The sequence below is a fragment of the Copadichromis virginalis genome, linkage group LG18, assembly GCF_057382275.1.
Source record: "Copadichromis virginalis isolate Kocher_CV1m ecotype Utaka linkage group LG18, C_Virginalis_male_GT1.1, whole genome shotgun sequence".
Taxonomy (NCBI): domain Eukaryota; kingdom Metazoa; phylum Chordata; class Actinopteri; order Cichliformes; family Cichlidae; genus Copadichromis; species Copadichromis virginalis.
In genome coordinates this window covers 20,085,418-20,109,813 of record NC_140635.1, presented here as the reverse complement: position 1 = coordinate 20,109,813, position 24,396 = coordinate 20,085,418, and the positions used below count along the sequence as shown (strand labels likewise).

General features: G+C 41.1%; 3 protein-coding genes across 7 annotated transcripts in view; 2 read left to right on the top strand and 1 right to left on the bottom strand.

Moving 5' to 3' along the window:
• The window catches only part of clcn2a (chloride channel, voltage-sensitive 2a), a 73,199-nt gene extending 70,720 nt beyond the window's left edge, over positions 1–2,479 (bottom strand). The window contains exon 1 of the mRNA XM_085439929.1: positions 1,157–2,479. The gene's annotated coding sequence lies outside the window, so the exon portion shown is untranslated. The remainder of the gene's footprint in view (positions 1–1,156) is intronic.
• Positions 2,480–2,496: 17 nt separating this feature from the next.
• On the top strand, positions 2,497–7,179 carry thpo (thrombopoietin). 2 transcript variants are annotated; one of them, XM_085439942.1, is made up of 5 exons: positions 2,497–3,023; positions 3,112–3,236; positions 3,459–3,509; positions 4,201–4,365; positions 6,198–7,179. In XM_085439942.1, exons 1-5 carry the CDS (start codon positions 3,011–3,013, stop codon positions 6,342–6,344), a joined length of 501 nt encoding a protein of 166 aa, XP_085296068.1. In that variant the 5' UTR covers positions 2,497–3,010; the 3' UTR covers positions 6,345–7,179. The 2 variants fall into 2 exon arrangements, with proteins under 2 accessions (XP_085296068.1, XP_085296067.1); XM_085439941.1 differs by having other exon boundaries at positions 3,423–3,509.
• A 78-nt stretch (positions 7,180–7,257) lies between these two features.
• LOC146687710 (solute carrier family 12 member 9-like) lies at positions 7,258–19,535 on the top strand. 4 transcript variants are annotated; one of them, XM_085439935.1, is made up of 15 exons: positions 7,258–7,453; positions 7,493–7,609; positions 9,614–9,748; positions 11,088–11,225; positions 11,305–11,411; positions 11,673–11,874; positions 12,071–12,178; positions 12,952–13,063; positions 13,396–13,553; positions 14,032–14,114; positions 16,962–17,086; positions 17,212–17,404; positions 17,507–17,681; positions 17,935–18,081; positions 18,228–19,535. In XM_085439935.1, the coding sequence occupies exons 1-15, from the start codon at positions 7,408–7,410 to the stop codon at positions 19,112–19,114; spliced, it is 2,733 nt and encodes a 910-aa protein (XP_085296061.1). In that variant the 5' UTR covers positions 7,258–7,407; the 3' UTR covers positions 19,115–19,535. The 4 variants fall into 4 exon arrangements, with proteins under 4 accessions (XP_085296061.1, XP_085296063.1, XP_085296062.1 ...); XM_085439937.1 differs by having other exon boundaries at positions 7,258–7,609; positions 11,317–11,411; positions 18,228–18,808; positions 18,878–19,535; XM_085439936.1 differs by having other exon boundaries at positions 7,258–7,609; positions 18,228–18,808; positions 18,863–19,535.
• Positions 19,536–24,396: the final 4,861 nt, after the last annotated feature.

Below are 24,396 nucleotides of genomic sequence, written 5' to 3'. Positions count from 1 at the left end.
TTTCAGGACGTTTAAAACTTTTTTTTAAGCCAAACCAAAGAGTCTTTTCTAAACTGCTACTTGCATTGTTAGAAAGTTTTACCACCAAATGGCGGGTTGCTAATAAATTCTTGAAATTGTGGCTCTCACATTAAAAAATTGAACCAGTCTCAGGTCATCCTGAATAAAAAACATCACAACTTCCTGTGGGGACTAGTTTGACTGGCTGACAGTCCTGCAAAAGGCTGCAGCTTATTGGCTATTGGCAAGGCAACCGGTTCAAAGTGCTGGGCCACAGGCACCAAAATGAACCAGGCCCTCAGAGACCACTGTGGCATTTTACCAAAAAACACACGCACAGAAACACACACGTTCACAAAAAACAATTGTTCATGCTCTTCGTGTTCATATGCACCGTGGGCTTCCAACTCGGCCTTGCATTATAACCTTGAGAGCAATATGTGTCACTGGCATCATTATATCAAGGACCTGGCATTCATAAACGGGCAGAGGTATTGTGTGTATTGTGGTCCTGACAGCAGAGAAACTGGGTGCTCTGCAGCCCCAAGCACCAGCACACTGACCCACATCTCTCCATTTCTACAGGAGTTTTTAGAAATCTATCACCTGTGCACGGAGGCCAGTGTGGCACCAGCATACAGGAGGGAAAAAAACCCACAGACAGATTGATGTGTTTCTTACCCACTGATCCTCGGTGTCTACATGAGGTAAGACGCTCTTCCGTATTATATAAAAAGCCTGTCATTAGAATTAAATGAATGTTTAGGTGGTGTATACATACGGATCACTGGCAAAGTTGTTTTGTTATGGAACATTTGGCATAGATGTGTGATACAGCCACACTGCCACAAGCACCTTGAGTCATTCCTCTGCAACATGAAGATGTGCAACCACCTGTGCCCCTTCAGTTTTGTGTGCCAAGTTTCTCAGTTGTCTTTCATTCCTGTTGGCTGATACAGCTGATAGAGAATAAGAAAACTGAGAAGAAATAAAGACAAAACGAAACCTGAACACCAGCAAATACACCAAAGCCCAGTTAGACCTTCATTTAGAATTTGCCCTTGACCCTGGAATGAGCAAACTTTGGAACATTTTGTGACATTTGATACTTTAAAAAAAAGACAGAAAAGAGACACTAATCCAGCTGTGCACTCACGTTTTTTCCCTGGGCTGCTGTCTTCCTCTCTCCCTTTTTTCCCCCTGCTCTCCGGGCTACGTATTCAAAACCGTCAGCTCTGTCCTTCCATTGCGCCTTAGCAGGATTTTGACAGAAATAAAGTGGCGCACAGCCACAGGTTGTAGCGCTCACTCAGTCGATGAGGCGATCTGATTGCAGATGACTCCCGAAAATCGCACTTTACTCCCAGGAAGGGAAATCTCAGTAGATCCCAGAGAATGGCCTGTTGCTGGTGCGCATTCCATACAGCGCCGCGCCAAAGTTGTCAGCACCGCGCGTAATTACCGGCTTTGCGCCTCCAGAACGGCGCACAGAGGAGCAGCCAGCTGTTGGCTGAATCTGGAGACCATGAGCAACAGCAGCCGGCCGCCTGAGAGCGCGGCTGCACAAGTCAAAGAAACTCTATGATAAGATGCTACAGCCTCCTCATCTGCGCCTGCTGAGGTGGGAGGGAGACAGCGGGGTACCGGGTGTCGTGTCCGTGATGCAATGCGGGTACCGTCAATGTTACAGACCGCAGTTTTCTCCTCGTGTGCAGAAATCCAGGCGCTCCGCTCATCATATGCGGATCGGCGTCGCGCATTCGTCTTAATTAACAGCGGCCGGGATCGACTGCAGAAACAGAGGGAAGCTTGGAGGGGGGAAACAGAACATAGACTGAGTGTTGATGCTCGGTCATGCTCTGCATCCCTCTCTCTCTCTCTCTTTCTCTCTCTCCCTCTCTGCTCGCATGTGGCACCACCACCACCACACGCGCGCGCAAACACTTTAAGGTCCCATATTAAGCGTCGTGCGTCTTAATCATGACACGCAAAAATAGCTCGGGTGCAGGAAGGTGAAGACAGCGGGGCTCAGTCAATGTCCAGACTGAGGTGGTAGGATGATGAGCGCGTGTGACTGAAAATGAGGATGAATGGTGCACTCCCCACGTTGTCTCCTGTCCATGTGTGTTGACAGCTAATGCGCCTCCTTTTAACCTTAACCCTCACATGGCAGCTGAACTGGAGCCTCACCGCTTCGTCCTCCAGCTGCGACCCAAAAGGTAGCGCAACCCGGTGGGTGATTGCATGCATCCGGGTGCAGACTGTTCACTTCTCCTTCTCTGTCATGTTTACAAGCTATTAAGCGATCCTCGAGTGGGTAATCACGTTGCCAGTGATGTCACCTTGTCCTGCCTGCAAAGACCGCAAGCCTGTTTAGAAGTTACAAGCTGTGTCTTTCTATAAGCTTTTGTTAAAAAAAATGAAACATTTGCAATCTGCTGGGCGTTTAGGGCGCCTCAAATTCTCTAAACACATTAAGTCACGCATGCATTATGTCATCACACACAGGTTATACACCCACGGTGCTTACACACACCCACCTGCTGGCGCCTTTAGCTCCCTAGGACAGTTTGGGGACGTTTATGTACCCTGGCTGTGACTTCTATTGGCCAGCGCTAACCTGGACGAAAAGTAAATATCTTTCAGGACAGCTGTGTCAATGGATTATTTCACAATGATAGATCATTAACCTGTTTTCCAGCAACGATGCTGTTCCCCGAGTATTACGACAGCCAACTCAGAAGCAAAATAGTCTCGCTGATATCAATAAAATGCCACTTTCAGTTTATAACATTCTGTTGTGCTGCGCAGCAGAGAAGTTGGAGCACATCCTGCTCTCAGGCTAGATAACACTCGCACTTCCCACTACTGAATGAGAAGGTGGGAAATCAAGTGGTGAGAAGACAAACAGGACACCACAGCAGACTCTGGGCATTTTCCACATTTTCAATTTCTGGGCACATCTCTTAATGGAACAAATGTGGACTCATACGGAGAAGCCAAGCAGGGCATGGCTTTAAGCAGTGAGTACAAAAGGTTGACTTATGAGTCTTTTATTACAAACTTTATTGGGACGGCTCACTTTCAGCATGTATTTCTGACCTTATCCAGGACTTCTGCTGCTCTGTATGATAGCCTCTGAAGTGTGGGACAGTGAGACCAAGTCCACAGAGTTTGTGTGCAGTAGAGCAGCCAGAAAGGCTTTGAATATTGTGCCCGAGATGTCCAGTGCACTGGTAAGAATGTCACTGCCTTCCTCTCTGGCTTCAAGATCAATTTATTTTAAAGAAATGGGTTGTTTCACAACCTCCATCTGGATGCTGTATCTAATCCGCCTGTTGTCTGTTGTTACCTGTAGTCAGCCTGTCCACCTGTCTGTCTTGTCTCTGTCACTTGTCTCTCCCGTGTCTCCTCCGTTGCAGAGTAATTGTAATGGCTCGGCAACCCTCTCCACACAGGTTCAGCTACCCTGCACTGAGCTTCACGCAGCATCTTGGGAACACAAATCGGTAATGCTGGCACACATATGAATCCATCCTCCACCGCAGCAGATTTGAGTAAAACATTTGGTAGCACTTTGTACAACAGCCCACAGCTTATGGTGTAATTTCCCAGTATTCACAGTGTGTTTTGTCTGAATTTAGGGTGTAATGTTCAGCACAATAGGCACAACAGAACAACTTGGTATCAAATTGGAGGATTTAAACTAATTAAGGAACAAATTGCACTGTGAGCATTTAGCAGTGAACACATTTTGGGTTATTATAAAGCAGGCCCAGATTACACTGTCAATATAATATGGAGAAAGATACCTTTGGGCTATTTTTGAGGAAAAGACAAACACTGCTTCCTCATTAAGGCTGTGGGCTGCATTATGTAATATCTTAACCTCCCCTTCTTACATTACTAATAGACATTTAGGGTTCATCGTCAACTTTGGGTAATTTGGGAAACATTAGGATGCTGATATACACAAAAGGTTCACATTAAGCAAAATACTTAAAGTATAATTCGTTTATTCTTTCCTTTAAAACCTTTTTGTTCTAAGTATTTTTAGGTACTGAAAATTACTCCCTAAATCAAGAAAAATTACACGTAAAACGATCGAAAATTGCACCATAAGTCATGGGCTTTATTATGAAGTGCTGCCAAACATTTTATTACCTCTCCTCCCTTTTCTGAATGTGCATGTAACTGCAGGAGCGGGAGAAGAGAGGAGAGATAGTTGCATCTTTAAGGCTTCTTGTCGAGGGTGTGAAGTCTGAAAGGAGCCTCAGACCGGCAGGATGTGGCGCTTTGCTGCTGCAGAGACTGGAGAACAACATCAACAACTACCTGCTCATCCTCACCCGCCTTCAGCTGAGCGTAAGACGTACTCACAGTGACAAGTTGCATGCAAACAAGCTCATAAGCACTCCCAGTAAGCACCGATTTGCCGTTCAGTGTAAGTGCAAATGGTAGACTAGCTGTAAATTTGGCCACAAAATTTCTGAATGTCTTGGATTCAGATATTTTCTTTAGGTAACGTAGAATTTCAGCTCCTTAGAAGCTTTCACTGTCAAACTAAAGTCTGCATGTCTTCTCACCTGCAAATCCAAAAGCTGACTGAGTGTCTCTGTCACTCAAGCACATCAGACACATTACGACACGTGTTGTGTTGATACAAGTTCGCACATCGTGAGGGAACACATGTAACGGGGTTCTCTACCACTGGTGTGCATGTGATACAGAGGCATTATCAGCTTCCTCTGGCGTGGAAATATCCTGGTTTCTCGTAAGTCTGTGAGTCTTTCTGGAATCTCCGTGCACTGGAAGCGATGATGTTATGCTGTGTGACCCGAGCTTTCCTTCCTCAGGACATGAAGAAGATAACAGCGCATACTTTGTTAGTGAGAAAGTTGTTCTCAGAAGTCATAAGGGCAAGACCACAAACTTAAGCTCAATGTGCGTGAGCACAGGTTTGCTGTTCACCCAAAAAGAAATTATATTTGACATGAATCTCATATTTTTAATCATCCAATCAGGTGTAAAGTGAATAAAAAATTTAGTACAGCACTAACAAATATAGAAATAATTATTTTTAGTTGAAATAATAATAACATTTTGCTTTGTTTATGTCAAAGAAACGACAAAGCATGTCAAACCTTTGACAGTCTTCTTGTTAGATGTAAAAGGCTGACAGTGTATTGTCGTCACCCTACTAGGCTGGCAGTGTGGTAACCCAAGGTTGTGAATGCGATAACTCATGAATGAGGCAACGTAGGATTTTGAGATTGGTGTATCTGCTAGAAATCTCCAAGTAGTCTGAATCCCAGTGACATTGACCTCAAGGTCAAAGTCAGTCGTTCAACTTTCCTGAAAATCATCTGCGATTTTTCCAATTTATATCATAAGTGCTAGCAGGCTGAGGAGTAGCACTGCTAGTATTTTCAATTTTCAGCGTGTTCAAGCCTCATAAAGTGCTTCTCACAAGTGTGCTGCCCGCTCAATCAGGATACTTGCTACCTGCTTCTTCTTTAAATAGTTTGGATCTAGTGCTCGGTCCTGTCATAGGAGCAACCTGGCTCCAACTATGCAGCATCCAGAGGACCGATAGGACTGATAGCCTTCCTTATTAAAGATTCCTTTGATCCTGTACAAATCTCCCATTTTATCATCGTATTTGTGAGCCCGTCTTTACCTTTTAGTGGACAGTCTTAGTTGGGTGTTATTTTTTAATTTACAGCTCTGCCTCCAAGACCATTATCTGGATGCTAATCTAATCTAATTTTCATTTTTATGCTGTTTAGAGTCAGTTTGTGCTTTTCTATAAAGCGAGTGGTAAACACTTTTGGTCCATTTTACAATTATAATCATCCATAAAAAAGATGGATGCTCCAGATAATGAACTAACTAAATTAAAGTTTAATTAAACAGCAGGGGAAAAAATCAGCTGTGCTACTACAATACAAAAATAGTCATCAAATAGGAAATAAAAGATCTTTTTAACTATAATATTCGGTAATATAGAATGTGGTATTAAAACACACAGAGGCTCATTAATGACAGTCATTAAACCACCTACTGTCAATAATAGCCCAGTTCAACAACAATCTCATTTCCAGGTGACTCCGAACATTTTCACAGGCTTCATGCTCTTCCCTATTTCCATTTTAAAAACTACACATCATTGCTGTGTTTCCTATTTCAACCACCAGGGGGCAGTGGTGACTCCATCGCTGTCTTGTGTTCCTCGAAGCACTCAGAGTCTGAGAACAGTCCTGATGAGTTACAACCTGCTGATCTCAGCCAAGCTGGAGTGGTTCATGGTTGGCCTGGAGCACAAGTGCACCAATTCCCGGTGACACCGGAGCAGCTTTTCACTACTGCAGCTGGGGGTCGCTCACGAAGGAGGTCCATCAAAGCAAAAACTGGATTGATCTACATTTTTTTCCGTCACCTTTTCGCAGAAGTCACTGTTATGGATGTTCTGTTTTTTATAGCCAGAAGAGAGTGAATACTTCACTATCTGTCGGTCATTAAGATAAAGCAAAGCCAGGGTAATATGAATATAAGAAAAATGAATGTATGATATTGAGGCGTTTTATGTTTGTTTGTTTTAGTTTTATCTTTGTATCATTCTGCAGGACAGTGGAGATGCTTTAAATACGACTGTAAGCCTGTAGGTCCTACAACAGGCTAAAATCTGCCATGTAGCGTTTTTATGATGCCTTCAGACAACATCTGTATTATCTAAATCCTGGTTCCAGATGTTTTTCAGCTTAATAATGTAAACAGAATGAGACTTATTCCAACATATTTGTTGCTCTTCAGCCCTGCTAATACTGCAATATCTTTTTAGGAGAAAGCAAATGTGTTTTTCTCTTTGCACTTTTAAATCTTATCTTGTTTACCCTTTGAATAAGAGCATTGCTAAAGAAGTATGCTGCTATTATTATCAGCATTATTATTATTAATATGATTATTATTTGCTTTTCTAGTACAAGAAATCTCCGTATTGTTGGAAAATTTCTCGATAGAATTCATATATTTTGCATTTAAAGATACATTATTCAAAATAATTGTGATACAGGACTTTTATAATATAGACGAAACACAGAAAGACTGTTTTTTGTTTTTTACTAATCATTTAATTTATTTTAATTGATTGTTGTCTAATAAAAACAAAAAAGAAGCTAATTATAAGGAGACGAGACTGGACATTATTGGACGAGCCCTTGCAGGAAGCAACGTCATTTTTGTCTCCAATTAGCAAATTACCTGCCCAAGGTGAAGGGCTCGTGCAGGTGAGGCGTGGAGGTAAATGGCGGCTCTCGACGTGGATGGCACGTTTCACCATAACAACAATATAGAACTGGTCTTTTATTTAAATAAAGTTGCACTTACCTTTATTATTGATAATCTACGATGTCAGAAAAAACGCCTTTATTACACTACCGACTGACCACTAGCGGCGAGCCGTCTGATGGATCTAAACGCACCGGGGTCGGAGGAGGGGTACACCCCGGACGATCCAAGGATAGGGCGCCTCAGAAGCTCGGGGTGCTGTTTGGAGTCGTCATTCCAACTTTACTGTCCATGTTCAGCGTTGTTGTGTTCTTGCGGATTGGTGAGTATCAGCAGGAGATCTTAAAAAGACTGAAAAATAAAGTCTCTACCTCAACAAAAATGAGTCCTGACACGTGTTCAGTGGATTATTTGTAGCCAAATAAGTGGTTTTCAATCTTTCATGTCCGACTCCAGAATATGGAGATATTTTACTCCCCACACCCATTTTTTTTCCATCAGTTATGGACAATTAAAAATGAGTTTAACTTGATACTGACGATTAGTTCAGTAATATCACCGGTTAACTCTTATTTCCTCATTTTTCTCTGGACATCAACGCCTCACCTGTGCTATGGCCCTCTGTGAGGATCCACAGGTGCAAACTAGGGAATTGATTTGGTTTGGTTCTCGGCTTGTTCTCCTTTAGAAACTTTATAAAACAAAAAACTCCCATAAAGTTGTTTTATGAAACAACTTTATAAAATACCAAACGCCTCTAGGGGTTTAAACCTGAGGCATTTCACTAAAATAGCCTGGGCCTCAAGATTTTATAGGTCATCCAACTAATCATCTAGATGGTGTTTTTAATGGATATTCAGGGGAGATGTGGGCTGATTAAACTTAACCTTGTGCTAATGGTCATACCCTTCCTTGCTCATTCATCTGCTTTTACAAATGCCTGGACCTTTTTTTTAAAGCAGCTGTCTGAAGACCCGTGTGTGTTATTATGATATATGATACACCTTTTATACAAAACAAGAAAACACAAATGTTTTTGAACTGTTTGAAAAAACTTGTTTGAAACAAAAAATGACTGAATAGGAAATCAATTGAACATAACATTTGACCGCAAACTATTTTTTTCTGTTTTTTCTGTCTTTCAATAATGCAAGAAAATAACTGTAATTTGGCAACTTAATTTTTTTTTAAAGTGCTTTACTATTTTCTACTTTCTAAAGGTAATTTGAAACTTCATGGAGAACAATAATTATTTAATTTTAGTGTTTAAAATATTTCCATTAAATCGCTTGTGTAAACTGGTGGATTAACCATTACAGAAATGTAAAAGCTGATTTTGGTCATTACCAATATTGTTAATGTGGGGCAGCTGTGGCATAAACCTTACACTGGGTTGTCTACTAAGTTGGTTAAGCACTTTCAGTGATTACATTTATTAAATGCTTTCCACAGACATATAGTCATAAAGTGCTGTTCAACAAAATAAGATACAAAAAGAAAAATCGTAGTAAATAATCAAAAATGACAATAAATAACACAACCATATTTTAAAAACAAAAACACAGGTAAAAAGCAGATCCTAAAAACAGAGAGGTTAAACACAGTCACCTAAACGTAGCTGGAGTGGGAGACTATTCCCAGTCCCCCTAACTACTAAATTCAGAGCTTGTTAGCAAATCCTGCAAAAAGCAAGAATTTGAGAGTCTGGACCATAGCACTTTGTATGGTGTTGAGGTTAGTATGACTACTTGAACTCAAATTCTGAAATCAAGTGGAAGTAGGTGGAAAGTAACACAGGAATAATCTGGGCTTGCTTACTGAAACATATTAGAAGTCTGGCTGCAGCGTTTTGTATTATTTGGATGCGTAAAAAAGGTAAATCGGGAAATACGGTAATCTAGTCCCAGTGACACAAATGCAGCTGAAGTGATTATGGCTCGCTATTCAAAGATCTGTTGAATCTGAGTAGACTTCGGGCCTCCACTCTGCACTGCACGCTCACTGTTTGAGGAAAATTCTGCTTACATGTTAGAAAATAGACTGATACTGAAGCTGTGTAGTCAGGCTCTGATAGTTATCACGTCAGCCTGTAAAACAGTCCAACCCGTACTTATGAATCAGGGCGCTGAGTTTGGAGAAGTTACTACTGCAAGCTGTGAGTATTCAAACTGCAGCAAATGTTTGATATTTCTCGTCTGATAGATTTTAAACTTGTTTCAATCATTTTTATTATTATTTTTTTTAAATGTGATGCTCAAAGGTTTAAAGTGATTTAAAAAAAAAAAGGATGTTCAGTGAAAGATGTGCTGTTACTTGCTTATTACAGGATTTGTTGTGGGCCAAGCAGGGCTGTACCATTTTATTGCCATGTTCCTGGTGGCCTACTTCATCATCACAATGACTGTGCTCTCCATCTGTGCAATCTCCACCAATGGAGCTCTAGATGCTGGAGGTGCCTACTGTATCCTTTTATTGCTTAGAAAGGGAAGTGGCCTTTCAAATCACACCTTGTTTATGAATTCATTAACACACTTATTTTTTCCCTCTGATTTGCTTTATTGCTGTATATCCTCTAGCTGCACAGGCATCTCCTTTGTTTCTTTTCAGGTCTTTAGCTGCCTCTTAAAGGGGAAGTATTGAGACCAAGTGTTTGGCATTTTATATTTTAGAATCTGGCTGCAGTCAAAGGTCTTCTCTTGACTGTGATTGAAAATGTCTTGAGGTTATGTAAGGGAAGACGTGAAAGAGATGTCATTCATATTCAGGAAAAGATAGCTAAGAGAATGCAGCCACACTAGGCTGCTTAATTGTGTGATGGCAGCAAGTTGTCTTGAGTTGTGCACCTTTTAAAGCGTGTCTTAGCTTTGGTCCATGTGTACTTTCATGCAGGCTAGATAAAAGATGGTTAAAATTCAAATAAAAAAAGACACCAGTGTCAAAAGTAAATCAGTATTATTCCTTTGAGCTTTGCTGCTCTCCTACTGGCCCACTCATGTTTTTTATTCTAAATGAAGAAATGATCCCTTGTAAGTCCTTCCCATTTTGGTCACAGATGCTTTCAAAATTAAATAATACATGATAATCCTAAAGCCTGCCAATAATTGATAAATTAGGTTTTAAGCGATGCAATGGCTTACCTTTAAATATTGTTTCAAACTTTATATTCTTAGTAGCCTCTTTATTAGGTACACCTGTTGAACTGCTTACGACAGCAAATAACTGTCCTGCCAATTACTTGGCAGTAACTTAACATGGTTCAGACAACCTGCTGAAGTTTAAAGCGAGCATCAGTATGGGTAACAAAATAGATTTAAGTGAGTTTGAATGTTGCATGTGTGTTGGTGGCAGACAGGCTGGTCTGAGTATTCAAAACCTGCTGCTGGGATTCTTTTATTTTTATTTTTTTTAACACAACCATCTCGAAGGTTTACGGAGGACAAAAAGAACGCAAGATCAGAAAGCGGCAACAATTTGCACAGCCTCACTAAAACTGGACAATCGAAGACTATTTAAATAAGTCCTGAGATGCAATAAAAAATACATCTTTATTAACATGATCAGTTCCAGCAGTCGTAGACCATTAGCTCTTTCTCTTTTCTTGTAATGATGGTCCACTGTATTCTTTCTCAGGAGATTAGAAGTGAAGCATTGAAGAAACTTTCATTCTAATTTAGAGCATTCATCCATGTTCATGACACTTGAACACTTTAGGTCATTTCAGTCCTTTAAGACCCCCCAGGGGAAAACTAATTATTCCACTGCCACCCTCAAGTCAGAAATTCCTCAACTTGGACCACCAGACATGATCAGCCGAGCCCTGGGTCCAGAGTTTGGTGGCAGCATTGGGATCATGTTTTTCTTTGCCAACATTTGCAGTAGTGCTCTCTACATTTTGGGTTTGGTCGAGGCTATTACATCTACCTTCGGGGTCCCAGAAGGTGAAGTGTATTAGGACAAGATGGGACATGTAGATGTTTTGGCTTGTTTATGCACTAACTCTGTTTTACTGTCACTCAGAGGGGGCTGCAGCTGCTGCAGGTCACCATCATATGCTGCCGTCGGGATACTGGTGGTCTCTGCTTTATGGCACCGCCCTGCTTTTCCTGTGTTTCATTGTGTGTCTGGTGAGATTGGAGTTTTTCATTGCCCTTCTTTTAGATATATTCTAAGATTATTGAGATATTTACTGTATTGTATGAGAGCTAAACAAATAAAGAACTGAGGAATTTGAATGTTTTAAATCAACAATTATTACTGTTCCAAATTTATTTTTTAAGCTATACTTTTCTTTTAATATTTATATCTGAATTTTTGATTCATGCATAGAAACAATGTGTAGATATTTAATATTTAAGTGGAGTAACTTTACCAGCTTATGATTACAGGTGGGAGCCCACATCTATGCAAAAGCCACCTTCATTATCTTCATCGTAGTCATGACGGTCCTGGCTTCGATCTTCATTAGTTTCTTCATTCTGGGGCCCACCGTGGTGACTCTGTCACACACGTCTGCAGTGAACACCACCAGCATGAGCACTGCCAATTATACAGGCTTCAGGCTGCACACGCTGGAGGGAAACCTGTTCTGTAAGCATTGGACACGTCATCAGATGTGTTGATTGGCTTTTATTTAGTTTTTGCTTTGTAAGGAGACAGAAAAATGCAATTACAGATCCAGTTTTCCAATAACGCTTTGAATTAGTAAAAAATGCTGACATTTACATTCAAACATCCTTTTTGTTTGTATAAATGACACAGTCGAGCCTCCTGTTACTCCCTCTAGCCGCCTACACGGTGGACTACACCACTGGTGCCATGATGAGTTTTACCAGAGTGTTTGCGGTCATGTTCAACGGCTGCACTGGAATCATGGCAGGGTCCAACATGTCAGGTAAAACTTCATTAAAAAAGACGAGGGAAAGCAGTGGTGGCTTTCTCTAGCTGTATGTCACTTCAGGAATGATGAAAACAACAAGTTTAACATGCTGAGTGCTATAATTCTCGCAAAAGCCATAAAAGAAAGTCCTGTCAGAGGATCCATAGGCCAGAGAGTAAAAGCCTGTAGTTATTGTACTTTATTTGATATTAATCATTTGGTTTTTAAAATTTACCACTTTTTTTTTTTTAAGCTGCTGTGGTGTGTAGAAGTATTTTCCTCCCAAATTTATTTTTTTCGTTTTGTCACACAGATCATCAAATTAAGTTATTCATCAAATCTGCATGGGTCTATGTGGTATAGCATTTTTTTCTCTTAATAAAGGAAATAATTTAAACTGCATTTTGTATTTACTCTGGTTATTTTTGTCTATTGTTAAATTCTGTTTGAAATAAAACATGCGAATGTGACTCGCATGCAAGGAAATCAGTGAGGGGAAAAATACTTTTTCACAGCACTGTATTGACCAGCAACTGTTGACAGCCTGAAAGGAAAAATGGAAAAATATGCTGTGAGAGTGTACGTATTAAGCTGTAGGTAATCGCCTGCTTGCAGAGCAAAATAATGGGTTGACTAACGCATCTCTAGAACTGCAGGTTTTTCTTGGATCCAGGCGCAGATTCGGCACGCCGTGTATAATGTGGGAAAGGTCTGAGTTTGGCCAAACCTTAATGTTTCTATGTTTAAATGTGTTCAACATGGATGCTGATTTATTTTTCCTCCTTCAGGTGATCTGAAAAACCCTGGCTATTCCATCCCGAGAGGAAGTCTTGCTGCTGTTTTTACAACTTTCATCACATATAATGTGCTGAGTCTGCTGGCGGCATGGTCCTGTGACCGGTTAGACACACAACACACACAGATACTCTGAAACAAGTATAAACAACTACTCTTGTTTAAGATGTTGACAGTCACTGCTTTCAGAGTCGGATCTGTGAAAACAAAACTGTCTGTTTTACAAAAAAAATTTTTTTCCTTCCCACTGTCACTAAGTGCTTGCTCACAGGAGGTCGTCTGATTGTTTCTTTCTAATGTTATAGCATCCTTACCTTACAATATAAAGCACCTTGGGGTGACTGTTGTTGTGAATTAGAACTATATAATTAAAATTTAATAAACTTTTTAGACTTTACAACTAGTTTCACATGTCATATTTTCCCAATTTCTCCTAGTTATCTTCTCCAAAGAGACTACAGCTTCCTGGGGGACATTAATATATTGCCACCCATGGTCACAGTTGGCATTTACTCCTCGGCCCTGTCTGCAGCAATGAGTAACCTTATTGGAGCCTCCAGGGTGCTGTACGCCCTGTCCAAAGACGACCTGTTTGGTGAGATTCTTGAGCATGCGTTTTGCTGCCTGATGATTGTAATTTGGATTTCTTGTCTCTAACATTAACAATTTCCTATAAGAAGCCATCAGATGTGGATGCTAACCTTTCCTGTAATAAAAAGGAGTTAATTACTAATGATCAGGCTGTGAAGTGTTGATCTGGATTATATAAAAGCATATCCAATTCATCTGGTCTTCTGTAGCTGAGTCGACATTTTAATATTCAGCCATCTGCTGAGCTGGGTCTCCATCTCAAATGTGAGAAATTGTCACTTGTTATTAATTTCATCATGTGTCATTTTCCAAGTGGAGACATGTTAATCTGGAAAGCTTCGTTTGACAACAGATGGCACGCGGTGTTGACTTTCTCAAAAGGAAAAAAAGTCCTCGTGTGACTCAGTTATTTATTGGATTTGGGACGATGAGCGAAACAGACAGAGAGACTTTGCTTTTGTTAGTTGTCTAAATCTCTGCAGGCGGTGTTCTGGCTCTGGCAAGGAAAACCTCTCAAAGTGGAAACCCCTGGGTCTCAGTGCTTGTCTCTTGGTTGCTTGTGCAGGTAGGATATCAGTATCACATCATATGTTTGCATTTTCCTCTGTGTTTGAAGTTTAGACAGTCTCGCCTTGAAAGCAGATATCTCATTAGCTTATAGGCTGAGCCATCTTACACTGATTGTTTACACATACCCAGTAATCTAGGATACAGCAACCAATTCAAAATACCTGATGAAAATAGATGAATGGTAAAGGGCAGACACATCATCCTCCAATTCTTCTTGGTTATACTATGAAGTCCTTCCAAACACCTCAGTTCAGCATGACACACAGGTTTTCTTTCTGCAGTCTAACGTCCTCTTCAATCAGTTTCTTGCGTCAGAGATGGTCCGCCACAATACCTCTTAACATCTGTGTCCCACAGCGAGGCAGCCCCAGTTGTCACATGTTAAAGCATCACATGGCCATCATGAGGTAGTCAGTGATTGCGGGTGACACTCAAGATCTTCAGTAGGTTCCTGTAGGTGATGGGGCTCCTCCTGGAAACATTTAGGATGGCACGAAAAGACTGCTGGGTGGCAGATGTGGCTAATAACCTCTTCGTAGGACATGCTCGTTAACTACTAACTGGAAACACTGCAGAGTTCATTCACATCACCACAGACGGCAGCCTGTCTTGCAGCCTGTTCATCACTTTGAAAACTAGTTTTTGAGCTCTCTGGCAAGAAAACTGAAGAAATTTTCATATAAAGGTGCAGGAAGACCCAACACTTGGAAAATACTGCTTTCTAAAACTTCTCTCCACTGATGTTGAGGTCTGTCAGGTATAGTCCGTGTACTAACAAGAGGAAACCTCACCCTTCTTGAAGACTGCAGTTGCCATCACCCTTTCTTACAACCACCTTCTGCTCAAACTAGTACATCAGTATGATCAACATTGGCCCATATTCTGACAACCCAGAGTCCTGGAAGAGGCCACGGCCCCTGTAAGGAAGTCTGTCAATAGAAAATTGTACTTAGTAGTCAGTATAATCTTTTAATAATATAAGTTTACATATAGTAGTGATAGGATATGCGATCCTTAATAGTCTGCAAAGGCTTTGTGTGCATTCCAGAGTGCTCTGGCATTCACACCCACATCCTGGGAGCATGGGAAAGGTCGTGCCTAAACGTAGCTATGTCAGTTTTAGTCTAAGTGCCTTTTTTACATTTAGATGAACTGTTGGATTTTCCAGACCAGCAGGTTTAGGGAAGTCGTTTATGGGGTCTCACACACACACACACACACACACACACACACACATATATATATATATATATATATATATATATATATATATATATATATATATATATATATATATATATATATATACCTACCTCCACATTCCAATGTAAGGAATAAACACCCACTGATGTATGAAATAAAGACCAGGGCAGTCTCAGAGTGCGAGTCCCTGAGCCCTCACTCTCGTGCGAGAGCTCAGAGCTGCCCTTGCTAAGCAACAAGTAAAACTGTGTGTTTCTCCTCTCTGATTCTCAGCTAAAGAAGTGTTTTAGAATACATCTCTTAACAAAGTCATGCTTTATTGCCTTGAAGATCAGTTGTAATATATTGTTGAAGACCCTGCTGGAGTACAGTTTCCCCCCTACAGTCACTTGCACCTTTAAAGTTATATCATTACACTCGACACGCTTTGCAGTACTGATGGCCCCACTAAGAGAAGGTTCCCAGCATGCAGCTGTTATCCTTCAGAACCTCGATTTTGCAGATAACATCTGCCTTCTTGAAGACACGATTGAAGTTGCAAAATAATTTCTGCACAGACCCAAAAGTGCTACTCAGTCTGTACCTTAACACTTTTAAGACCAATGTCATGCACATCAGTGGACCAGCTTATTGCCCATTTGCCAAGTATGGCTCTGCCATCAAACCGTAGACGCCCTCAAATGCATGAACATGTTTACAGTGGCAACTGTGACTAGGCGAAGCTTGGCGAGCTTCTTGTAGCTTTGCCAAAGTGCAGAAGGCTCAGATTCAAAGGTTAACCAGACTTAAAGTGTCCAAGTCACATTTTGAAGGGATCTTGTTCTCTTGGTCTGAATTATGGACCCTGAATAAAATTTGAGGAAACTAGTGAAAAAGTCAGTAATAGCATATTAAGAAAAGTAATTTAAAAAATAAAAGAAAATCTTTCCACTTCCACCCTGTCTTCTGTTTCTAATACAGGTGGGGAAAAATAAATTAGGATGTGTGTAGTGATGCTGCATCAGCACTGACGTCATACACTGTTTGCTAAAGGTGCAGTGCTGTCTGCAGATGATTGTAAATGAAAGCTGGAACAGAGGAAGGAAAAATCAAGAGCAGACAAACTGATAGCTCATTTAACTTTGCTCATTCTTCAGCCGCTGCTCAGCGATGCAAAAAGACTTTGAGCATCATTGTGCTCAGCTTCAGATTTTCGCTCATTTGTCGAGTGAAGAGGACTCACAGCTTGAAAGGTTCTGGCAGGGAGACGGAGCTGAATGTTGTCAAACTAATAAGTGAATTCTTACAGTACCATGCTGCTTAACTTCAGCTCATTAGCTCGAGTGAAAGGATTTTTGTATTTTAAATTTTATCCTGTAAATTCAGATACAGTGTAGCTGTTTAAATTTGTGGTGTCGAGGCAGCCGGGGGTTCAAAGCTATCATAGTCGACGTATAGTGAGTTTTATTGTTGCAAACATTGTTCTGTTGCATTTTAATGGTGCATGTCAAAGCCTGTTCACTTGGTATCATTTGACTGGATTTTTTTCTGGACTAAAACAGGAGAATTTTTGGTCTCAATGGCATATCAGTTTGAGATTTTCTGCTAAAGCCACTCTGAATTTTCACTAAAACCTGTTTTTTCCAATCGCCTCCACTAGATGGTGCTATTTGCAGGTAAATTGAACACCATTGCTGGTATTGTAACCATCTTCTTCTTGTTGGTGTATGCTGCTGTGAACCTGGCCTGTTTGGCTCTTGAATGGGCTTCTGCACCAAACTTCAGGTACAGTGCAGCATAAGGCAGTGGCTTACCTTTCTGCTTTAGATTTTATTTGCACAGGTAAAACCAAAATGGAACATTTTCATACATGTTCTTTCATTTTTGTTTATTTCTTGTTTTATATTTAGACCCTCGTTCCGTTTCTTTACATGGCACACCTGCACTCTGGGCATCCTCGGCTGCCTGGTCATGATATTTTTGATCAATGCAATTTATGCATTTGCCAGCATAGCCTTTATGCTGGTGCTCTTGATGCTTATCCACTACCTGGGGCCCATCAGCAACTGGGGCTACATCAGCCAGGCCCTCATCTTCCACCAGGTGCATAAAGTGTTTTTCACTCACATGAATCACAAATGTGACATAAATATGCATGAATCACTTATATTTAATCATTATTTGCTATTTTCTGTAATTACCAAGGTGCGTAAGTACTTGTTGATGTTGGATGTGCGAAAGGACCATGTTAAGTTCTGGAGGCCCCAGGTGCTTCTGATGGTTGCAAACCCTCGCAGCTGTACAGGCCTCATGACTTTCATTAATGATCTGAAGAAGAGCGGCCTCTATGTGCTTGGACACATAAAGCTGGGCTTGCTGGGTAAGAAATGTGTACGCTGGAGCCCGATCTAGTGGATTATTGAGTACTTTAGGTCTTAGAGGGAGATATTTGTACCTCAGTGATAGTCTTTGATGAAAAGAGCTGTTATTTCTGAGTGTAAATCAGTTTTAATGAATCCTAACGTTAACGAGATTTCACAGTGAGAGGGAAAAGTGTTAAAACAGAAGTTTGCTTGTTTTCCCTATGAAAGTCTGATTCTTGTTATATTGTGTGTGCCTCTGTGTGTGTGCAGATGAGCTGCCCTCTGATCCTTTGCAGAGTCGATATGACTCCTGGCTCTGTTTAGTGGATCATTTGAAAATCAAAGCGTTTGTCAACCTGACCCTGGCTGACTCCGTCCGACACGGCGTTCAGAATTTGCTTTTCATCTCAGGCTTTGGTAGGTGGCTTTACCTTTACTGTTGTAGGATTAGGTCCTGTCTGTCACTGAGCAGTAGTTATGGCAGCATTTCCAATATAATACATCATTTTATCATTCATATTTTTCTTATTCAAAGCACAGTTGATACAAGTCTTTGATTCTAGGTGGAATGAGGCCCAACACCCTTGTCTTGGGTTTCTATGATGACTGCACTCCTCATGACCACCTCCAAGGTCATATTCTCCTGTCTACAGGCCATAGATTTGATACGGTCTGTCCAACCAAAGTCCCTGGAGAGCAACGCTCTCCCTTCTTTCCCAGTCTGCGAGGTGCTGAGGACCCCAAAGACCTCCAGGAAGAGGAATACATCTCTGTGATTGCTGATGCTGTAAAAATGGGAAAGAATGTGACTCTGGCTCGGTGTTTCGACCAGTTCAACCGGGACAGAGTCTTAGGGTCAGGAAGAAAGATCAGAGGTGTGGCCGGGCCATTCATTGATGTGTGGCCTATGAATCTTCTTCAGCCAGACAGCCATAGTTATGTTGGCATCTGCTCATTGTTTCTTCTCCAGCTGGCTTGTGTGCTTCACGATTCCCGTGCCTGGAACCAGGCGAGACTCCGACTCTTCTTGTGCATGGAGGCTGGCTACAGTCTGCAAGAAAAGGAGGAAGCAAAGCTCCAGGGTATGCTTAGGGATCTAAGGATCTCAGCTCAGGTGCAGATGGTGGCTTGGGATGAGGTGGTGGCGCTACACTGGCAGAGGCAAAGAGAAAGGGCTGAACAGAATGAGGAAGATGAGAGAGAAGACTGTAAGCAGACATATCCCAATAATGCCTCTCAACTTACAGATGAGTACATCTGTGCCGTCAATGATATGATTTGCCGTCATGGTGTCCCTCAGCCAGCTGTGCGTTTCTTGTATTTGCCACACCCCCCAGCTGATAGAAGCCGTTACCGTGCCTACCTGCATCAGGTGGACCTGTTGAGTCGAAACCTTGGTCCGACATTGCTCGTTCACGGAGTCACTCCTGTGGTTACGACTGACATCTAGAATTTTACTAACTCTTTGTCATCGACTAGCAGAATCTAGTATCGTTCATGGACGGGGCTGTGCCTGTTGCCTCCCGATTTATTGACATGTTAGTCGTCAACCACAGTATTACAATAGATGAAAACACTGCAAATCTCAGTTTTAAACTTTAATCAAACATGAATGTTACACACACCTATTCCTCCCACTAATACACCAACAAACATGAATGCTTGAGGGAACTGAGGCTATCCCTTTGAAACTGAGATTAGGCCATAGTGGCATTAAGAAAATTAATCTGCACTTTTTTGTGTGAGAGGAGATGATTGTATTAGTAGAAAGCTGATTGGATGTTAATGTATTAGATTCTCATTTATTTGCTAAAATATTGCTGCCACAGTTGGGTGCCATCTTGCTATTGTGTGCTTTAAATTTTGCACAGATTTATAGAAAAATAAACGATTGTATTACCTGAATGGCCTGTTTATAGTTAGTAATTGTTAGCTACTACAAAAAAAGTTACACCTGAGTGTTTCCTGTTGAACCTGCAGAGGGCGATATTTGCCTAGCAAACTGCCCACAATCACAGCTATACAAGTAAGAATTTACAAGGCTCTTAGTGCACCACAATGGTGCAAATACCATGTAACTGAATGTGTACTACAAATAAGCTAACATAGACTGATCTGCTCATTCAGAACTCTCCACGTGGTCGGTCTGTTTATGATCGGCTTTCTTGCCAAGATAAAGAATGCAGTTCCCAGAAAAACGGTTGAAAACTTTTCAGGGCTGACAGGATCTCCTTCTGAGTTGTAATTATGGACCAAGGCAGTCTTACTAAACTAATAATAGAGTCCTATGTGTTCCAAATTAAACTTGGAGTCAAGTGTTTTCATTATTATTTTGGATATGACTTCTAGGAGGATTATGTTTGCTGTATACAAACAGCAAAGCACCATTGGCTTAGCACTGAGGGAGCTAAAATTAAATCAAGAAATATTAGGGGCGAATGTCAGGGCGCTATGCTACAGACTGGGTCATCCAACATGACATTGACCTGGGGTGCACAAATAAATGAACAGATGGTTTAAAGAAAAAGAAACAACAATTTTGGTCTGTAACCACCTTGAGATGCTGTGGTGTGAGCTGAGCAAGACTGGACAATCAAGAAATCCCCCAAATACTCATTGTGCACTTCTTATCAGCATCTCCAGGAAATGATGCTGTTGTTAGAGAAGTTTCTTTGAACTACTAAATTCAAGACTTAACTTAGTTTTTCCAGCCTGAGCTGTGAGTGATTACTGAACACGATCATTAAAGACATGACTGTTTTATCCAGTCAGACTGTGTTGTACTATCATTATTTTATAATGGAATTTTTACTTGTAGTGCAACTTTTTGCCCCTCGGAATAAAGCCAGTGTGCAGATGTCGTATCTTTAAGTGTTTTTATGCCACAGGATAGTTTTAAAATAAGAATATGATGTAGATTGCTTGATAACAAGGCAAACTCATCTGTTGCTTTAAAAGATAATTAAAATACAGTGAAGATTTTCTGAATGACACTATTGTTTGGCACATGTATGCTGTGGTGGGTAAGGCGGCGCATACTGAATAGGAGCCAGCGGCATGTCGCATTTAGAGAAATTCTAATGGGTTTACAGCAGAAAACAACACCCACCTACACATTACTGTCAAACAGTATGTGGGAGGGAATTTGTTCACAGATGGCAGCAGATCCAAGGACACCGAGGCACCTTTTTCTCCACTTTTCTAATGAGTGCATTTACTTAGAAGTCACAAAGAAGCAATAGTGCACCAGCACACGGTGAGTCCTGTGATCTGACAGTGTGGGCGCACATCGAGTCTGGCCCATCTTTTATATTTAAGGTTTTAAGCTGAAGGTCGGACTCGCTTCAGCGCCGCTGGGAGAACTGCTGGTGCAGTAAAAGTGTAATAAAAACACTTCCGGGCTGTGATACTTTTAAATACAGATTGCTGTAGTCCATGAACAAAAAAGTAAGAAAGTACTGTTGTTCTGACATGGTGTGAAATACTGGGTATGAATACATTTTTTTAGAGCTTGTAACGGCTTAATCTTGAGCTCCAAACACTCGCAGAAGTAAAGATGCTTGATTAGGTAGACTCCAAGCTATATTAGTGACTAAAATTATTGCTTAAATTATAAATTGCTTAAAATACAAAGGAGTACAATGCTGTTTGTTCTTGTCTGTGATTGATTTAATGATGTTGGGATTGGTCTACAGCAGGGGTGGAGAACTCCGGGCCTCGAGGGCCGGTGTCCTGCAGGTTTTAGTCATCCATCCATGTCAACACGCCTGAATCAAATGATTAGTTCATTACCAGGCCTCTGGAGAACTTAAAGACATGTTGAGGAGGTAATTTAGCCATTTAAATCAGCTGTGTTGTCAAGGACACATCTAAAACCTGCAGGACACCGACCCTTGAAGCCTGGAGTTCCCCACCCCTGGTCTACAGGCTTCTGGTGCAGTAAATCTTTCCATTTTAGGGCTGTTAGCCTTGCTTATGGTAGAACATTACAATGTTTGACGGTTAGGCGTGAAATATTACTAAATTAAAGACTAGAAATCTTAAAAATATATATATATTTTTAGGATTATAAATCTGCACACATTTCCTTGACACATCAGTGTCCAAAATGACAAATAAGAGCCAGTCAGGGGTTATAAGAAAAGCAAGAAAAATGCTCCTAACATAACAATTATGTTTACTGACTGTTTTTTTTAGAAATGAAAACATCTTCTAGTATCCACCCCTGAACATAAATCTTTCCAAACAATCAGACTCTCCTCGTCTGTGTGTGTGTGATTCCTGGTCCAGTCTCCAGGAGCAGTGAATGAGATGAGCAGCCACAAAAAGAACAGACGGTTTCTTGAATGTAATTATAAAAAAGCCAGGTTAAATACACACAGAGTCTAACTCTCTACTTAGCTGCTCTTTTAAACATGCAGAGTAATTATATGCGCAGCTTGATTTGAGTGGGGAACAAGTCCAGTGGGCATTGGCAGTCAGGCAGAGGACAGAGGAAGAGATGACAAAAAGACAATTGGAGGTCTCATTGCTGGGCAAGGATTTAAACACAGCAGTTAAATGGAGAGAAATCACACTCAGAGGATTAGTCAGAATGAAAGACAAATACTGAGGGCCCCACTTCAGCACCAAACAGCTGTGTATCCACCCAGCATCACCAACTTTGTTCCACTTTCAAAATGTTAATGAGCACCTGATCTCAGTCATTCGAGCTGACCGGGGAGCTGCAAAGCTTATAAAGAGTTTATAAAGAGATAAAGTGAATAATGAGCAGAAACAAGTTTATTGCTGCGGTCTTCCACAACAGTCCCAGTCCCTCAGTGTGGCTCCCATGGGGAAAATTAGTTGCCCACCAGTTTGGCATGACACTGAGCTGGCTGATGCAATTTGCCAACAGCAGATTTAGTGATTGTGGGCAACAGCTATAATGCATCTTGTGACGAAAAGACGGTGCCAACTGTTGCATACGTCACATTTGCTGCAGAGCTGCATATCTTTCGTATAAGTGTATCGACACCCGCCTACACCTCACTGACAAACTGCGTGTGGGAGGGAGCACGTTCACAGGCGGAGGCAGCCTGGGCTCTGAGCACTATAAGGGGATGCCACGTTTACAGTCATAAGAGTAACTCGGAGTGTTCAACTATTTTGGACTGGATACAACGTGCAGTAGTCCTACATGCCTCCTACGAGGAGAAGACTTTTTGCTTTTAGCGCGTATTTCTCGTGCAGCACTGGGGACTGGTTTGAGGGGGATTCCTTCATGCCCACAGGTTGACTCACTTCCGACTGACCAGCTGTAGAATGGAGACGTGCTGATGTATGAAAAGTATAAAGAAGGATCAGTAATGAAAGAAAAAAAAACTGGACCTGCCTTTAGTCTTTAATTAGTGTACCAAAAACAAAATACTATAGACAGTTTGAGAGAAGGGGATAGATTAATGCCCTCCTGGCAAAAAGTTTAAATTAGGTCCAAAACCTTACATATAATTCAGGTGGTCAAATCAAATTTTTAACCTCCAACTTACCATAAATGGTATGAGAAACATCAGAGAAGCAGATTGTAGATATGGCAGCAAAAATGGTAATGACTAAAAATAGTTAAGCTGCTCATATGTTGCTGCTGGGATGACGATATATTTGCTAAATTTCTGTTCAGAAATCTGTTTGCTTGGATTTGAGATGGTCGGACTGCTCGTCTTCCTGTTGGTTCGATTCCCTGCTTCATGCCAGCCCAAAAGTTTGTATGCTGTTTCTACAGCCATAAGTAGCGTTCCAAAGGATGTATTGTATAAATGATAAGTGAAAGCAAATCAAATGCTTCTGCATATCATCCTCTACAAGCAGTATGACAACGATTTTTGATTCTTTCACTTTGTCTTTGAACAACAGTCTGTGACAAAGAACGGCAAATTTGCAACCTGCCATTAATATACAAAGAGCAGTCTGGGAAATGAAGTATATTTCATGTATAAATTCACATGCCATTTCAGTAGGCACACCTTGCTAGTACTGGGTTTGACCACCCTTTTCTTTCAGAGCTGCATTAAGTAATTGTTTCACAGTTTCAATAAGGTGCTGGAAACAGTCCTCAGAGATTTTGTTCCTTATTAACGTGATTGCATCACACAGTTACTGTCGATTTATCAGCTGCACATCCATGATCCAAATCTCCTGTTCCACAACACCCAAAAGGTGCTGTATTATTCTGTGATCTGGTGACTGTTTCTGTGTCACGCTCAAGAAACCAGACTGAGGTCATTGGAGCTTTGGGACATGCAGGAAGCAGCAATTAGAAAATGTATACACTGTTGTTGTAAAAGTATAGACATGGACAGCAGCAATACTCGTGTAGGCTGATGTGTGTTTAAATGATGCTCATTTGGAACTAAGGGGCCCAAAGTGTGCCAACACAATATCCCCTATGAAGAAGGCATTTCCACTCAGCTAATTCCCTGGATAATTTTTGTTTTTCTGATCACTCTCTGTAAACCCTAGAGATGACTGTGTGGGAAAATCCCAGTAGATCAGCAGTATTCACTCAGAGCAGCCCGTCTGGCACCAACAACGATGCCATGTTTATCATCTTTCTTTCAAAATTCTGATGCTTGGTTTGAATTTCAGCAGGTCATCTTGACCATGTCTCCATGTCTAAATGGAGTAAATTGCTGCCATGTGATTGACTCATCAGATATTTACGTGAAAGAGCAGTTGAATGGGTGTACCTAATGA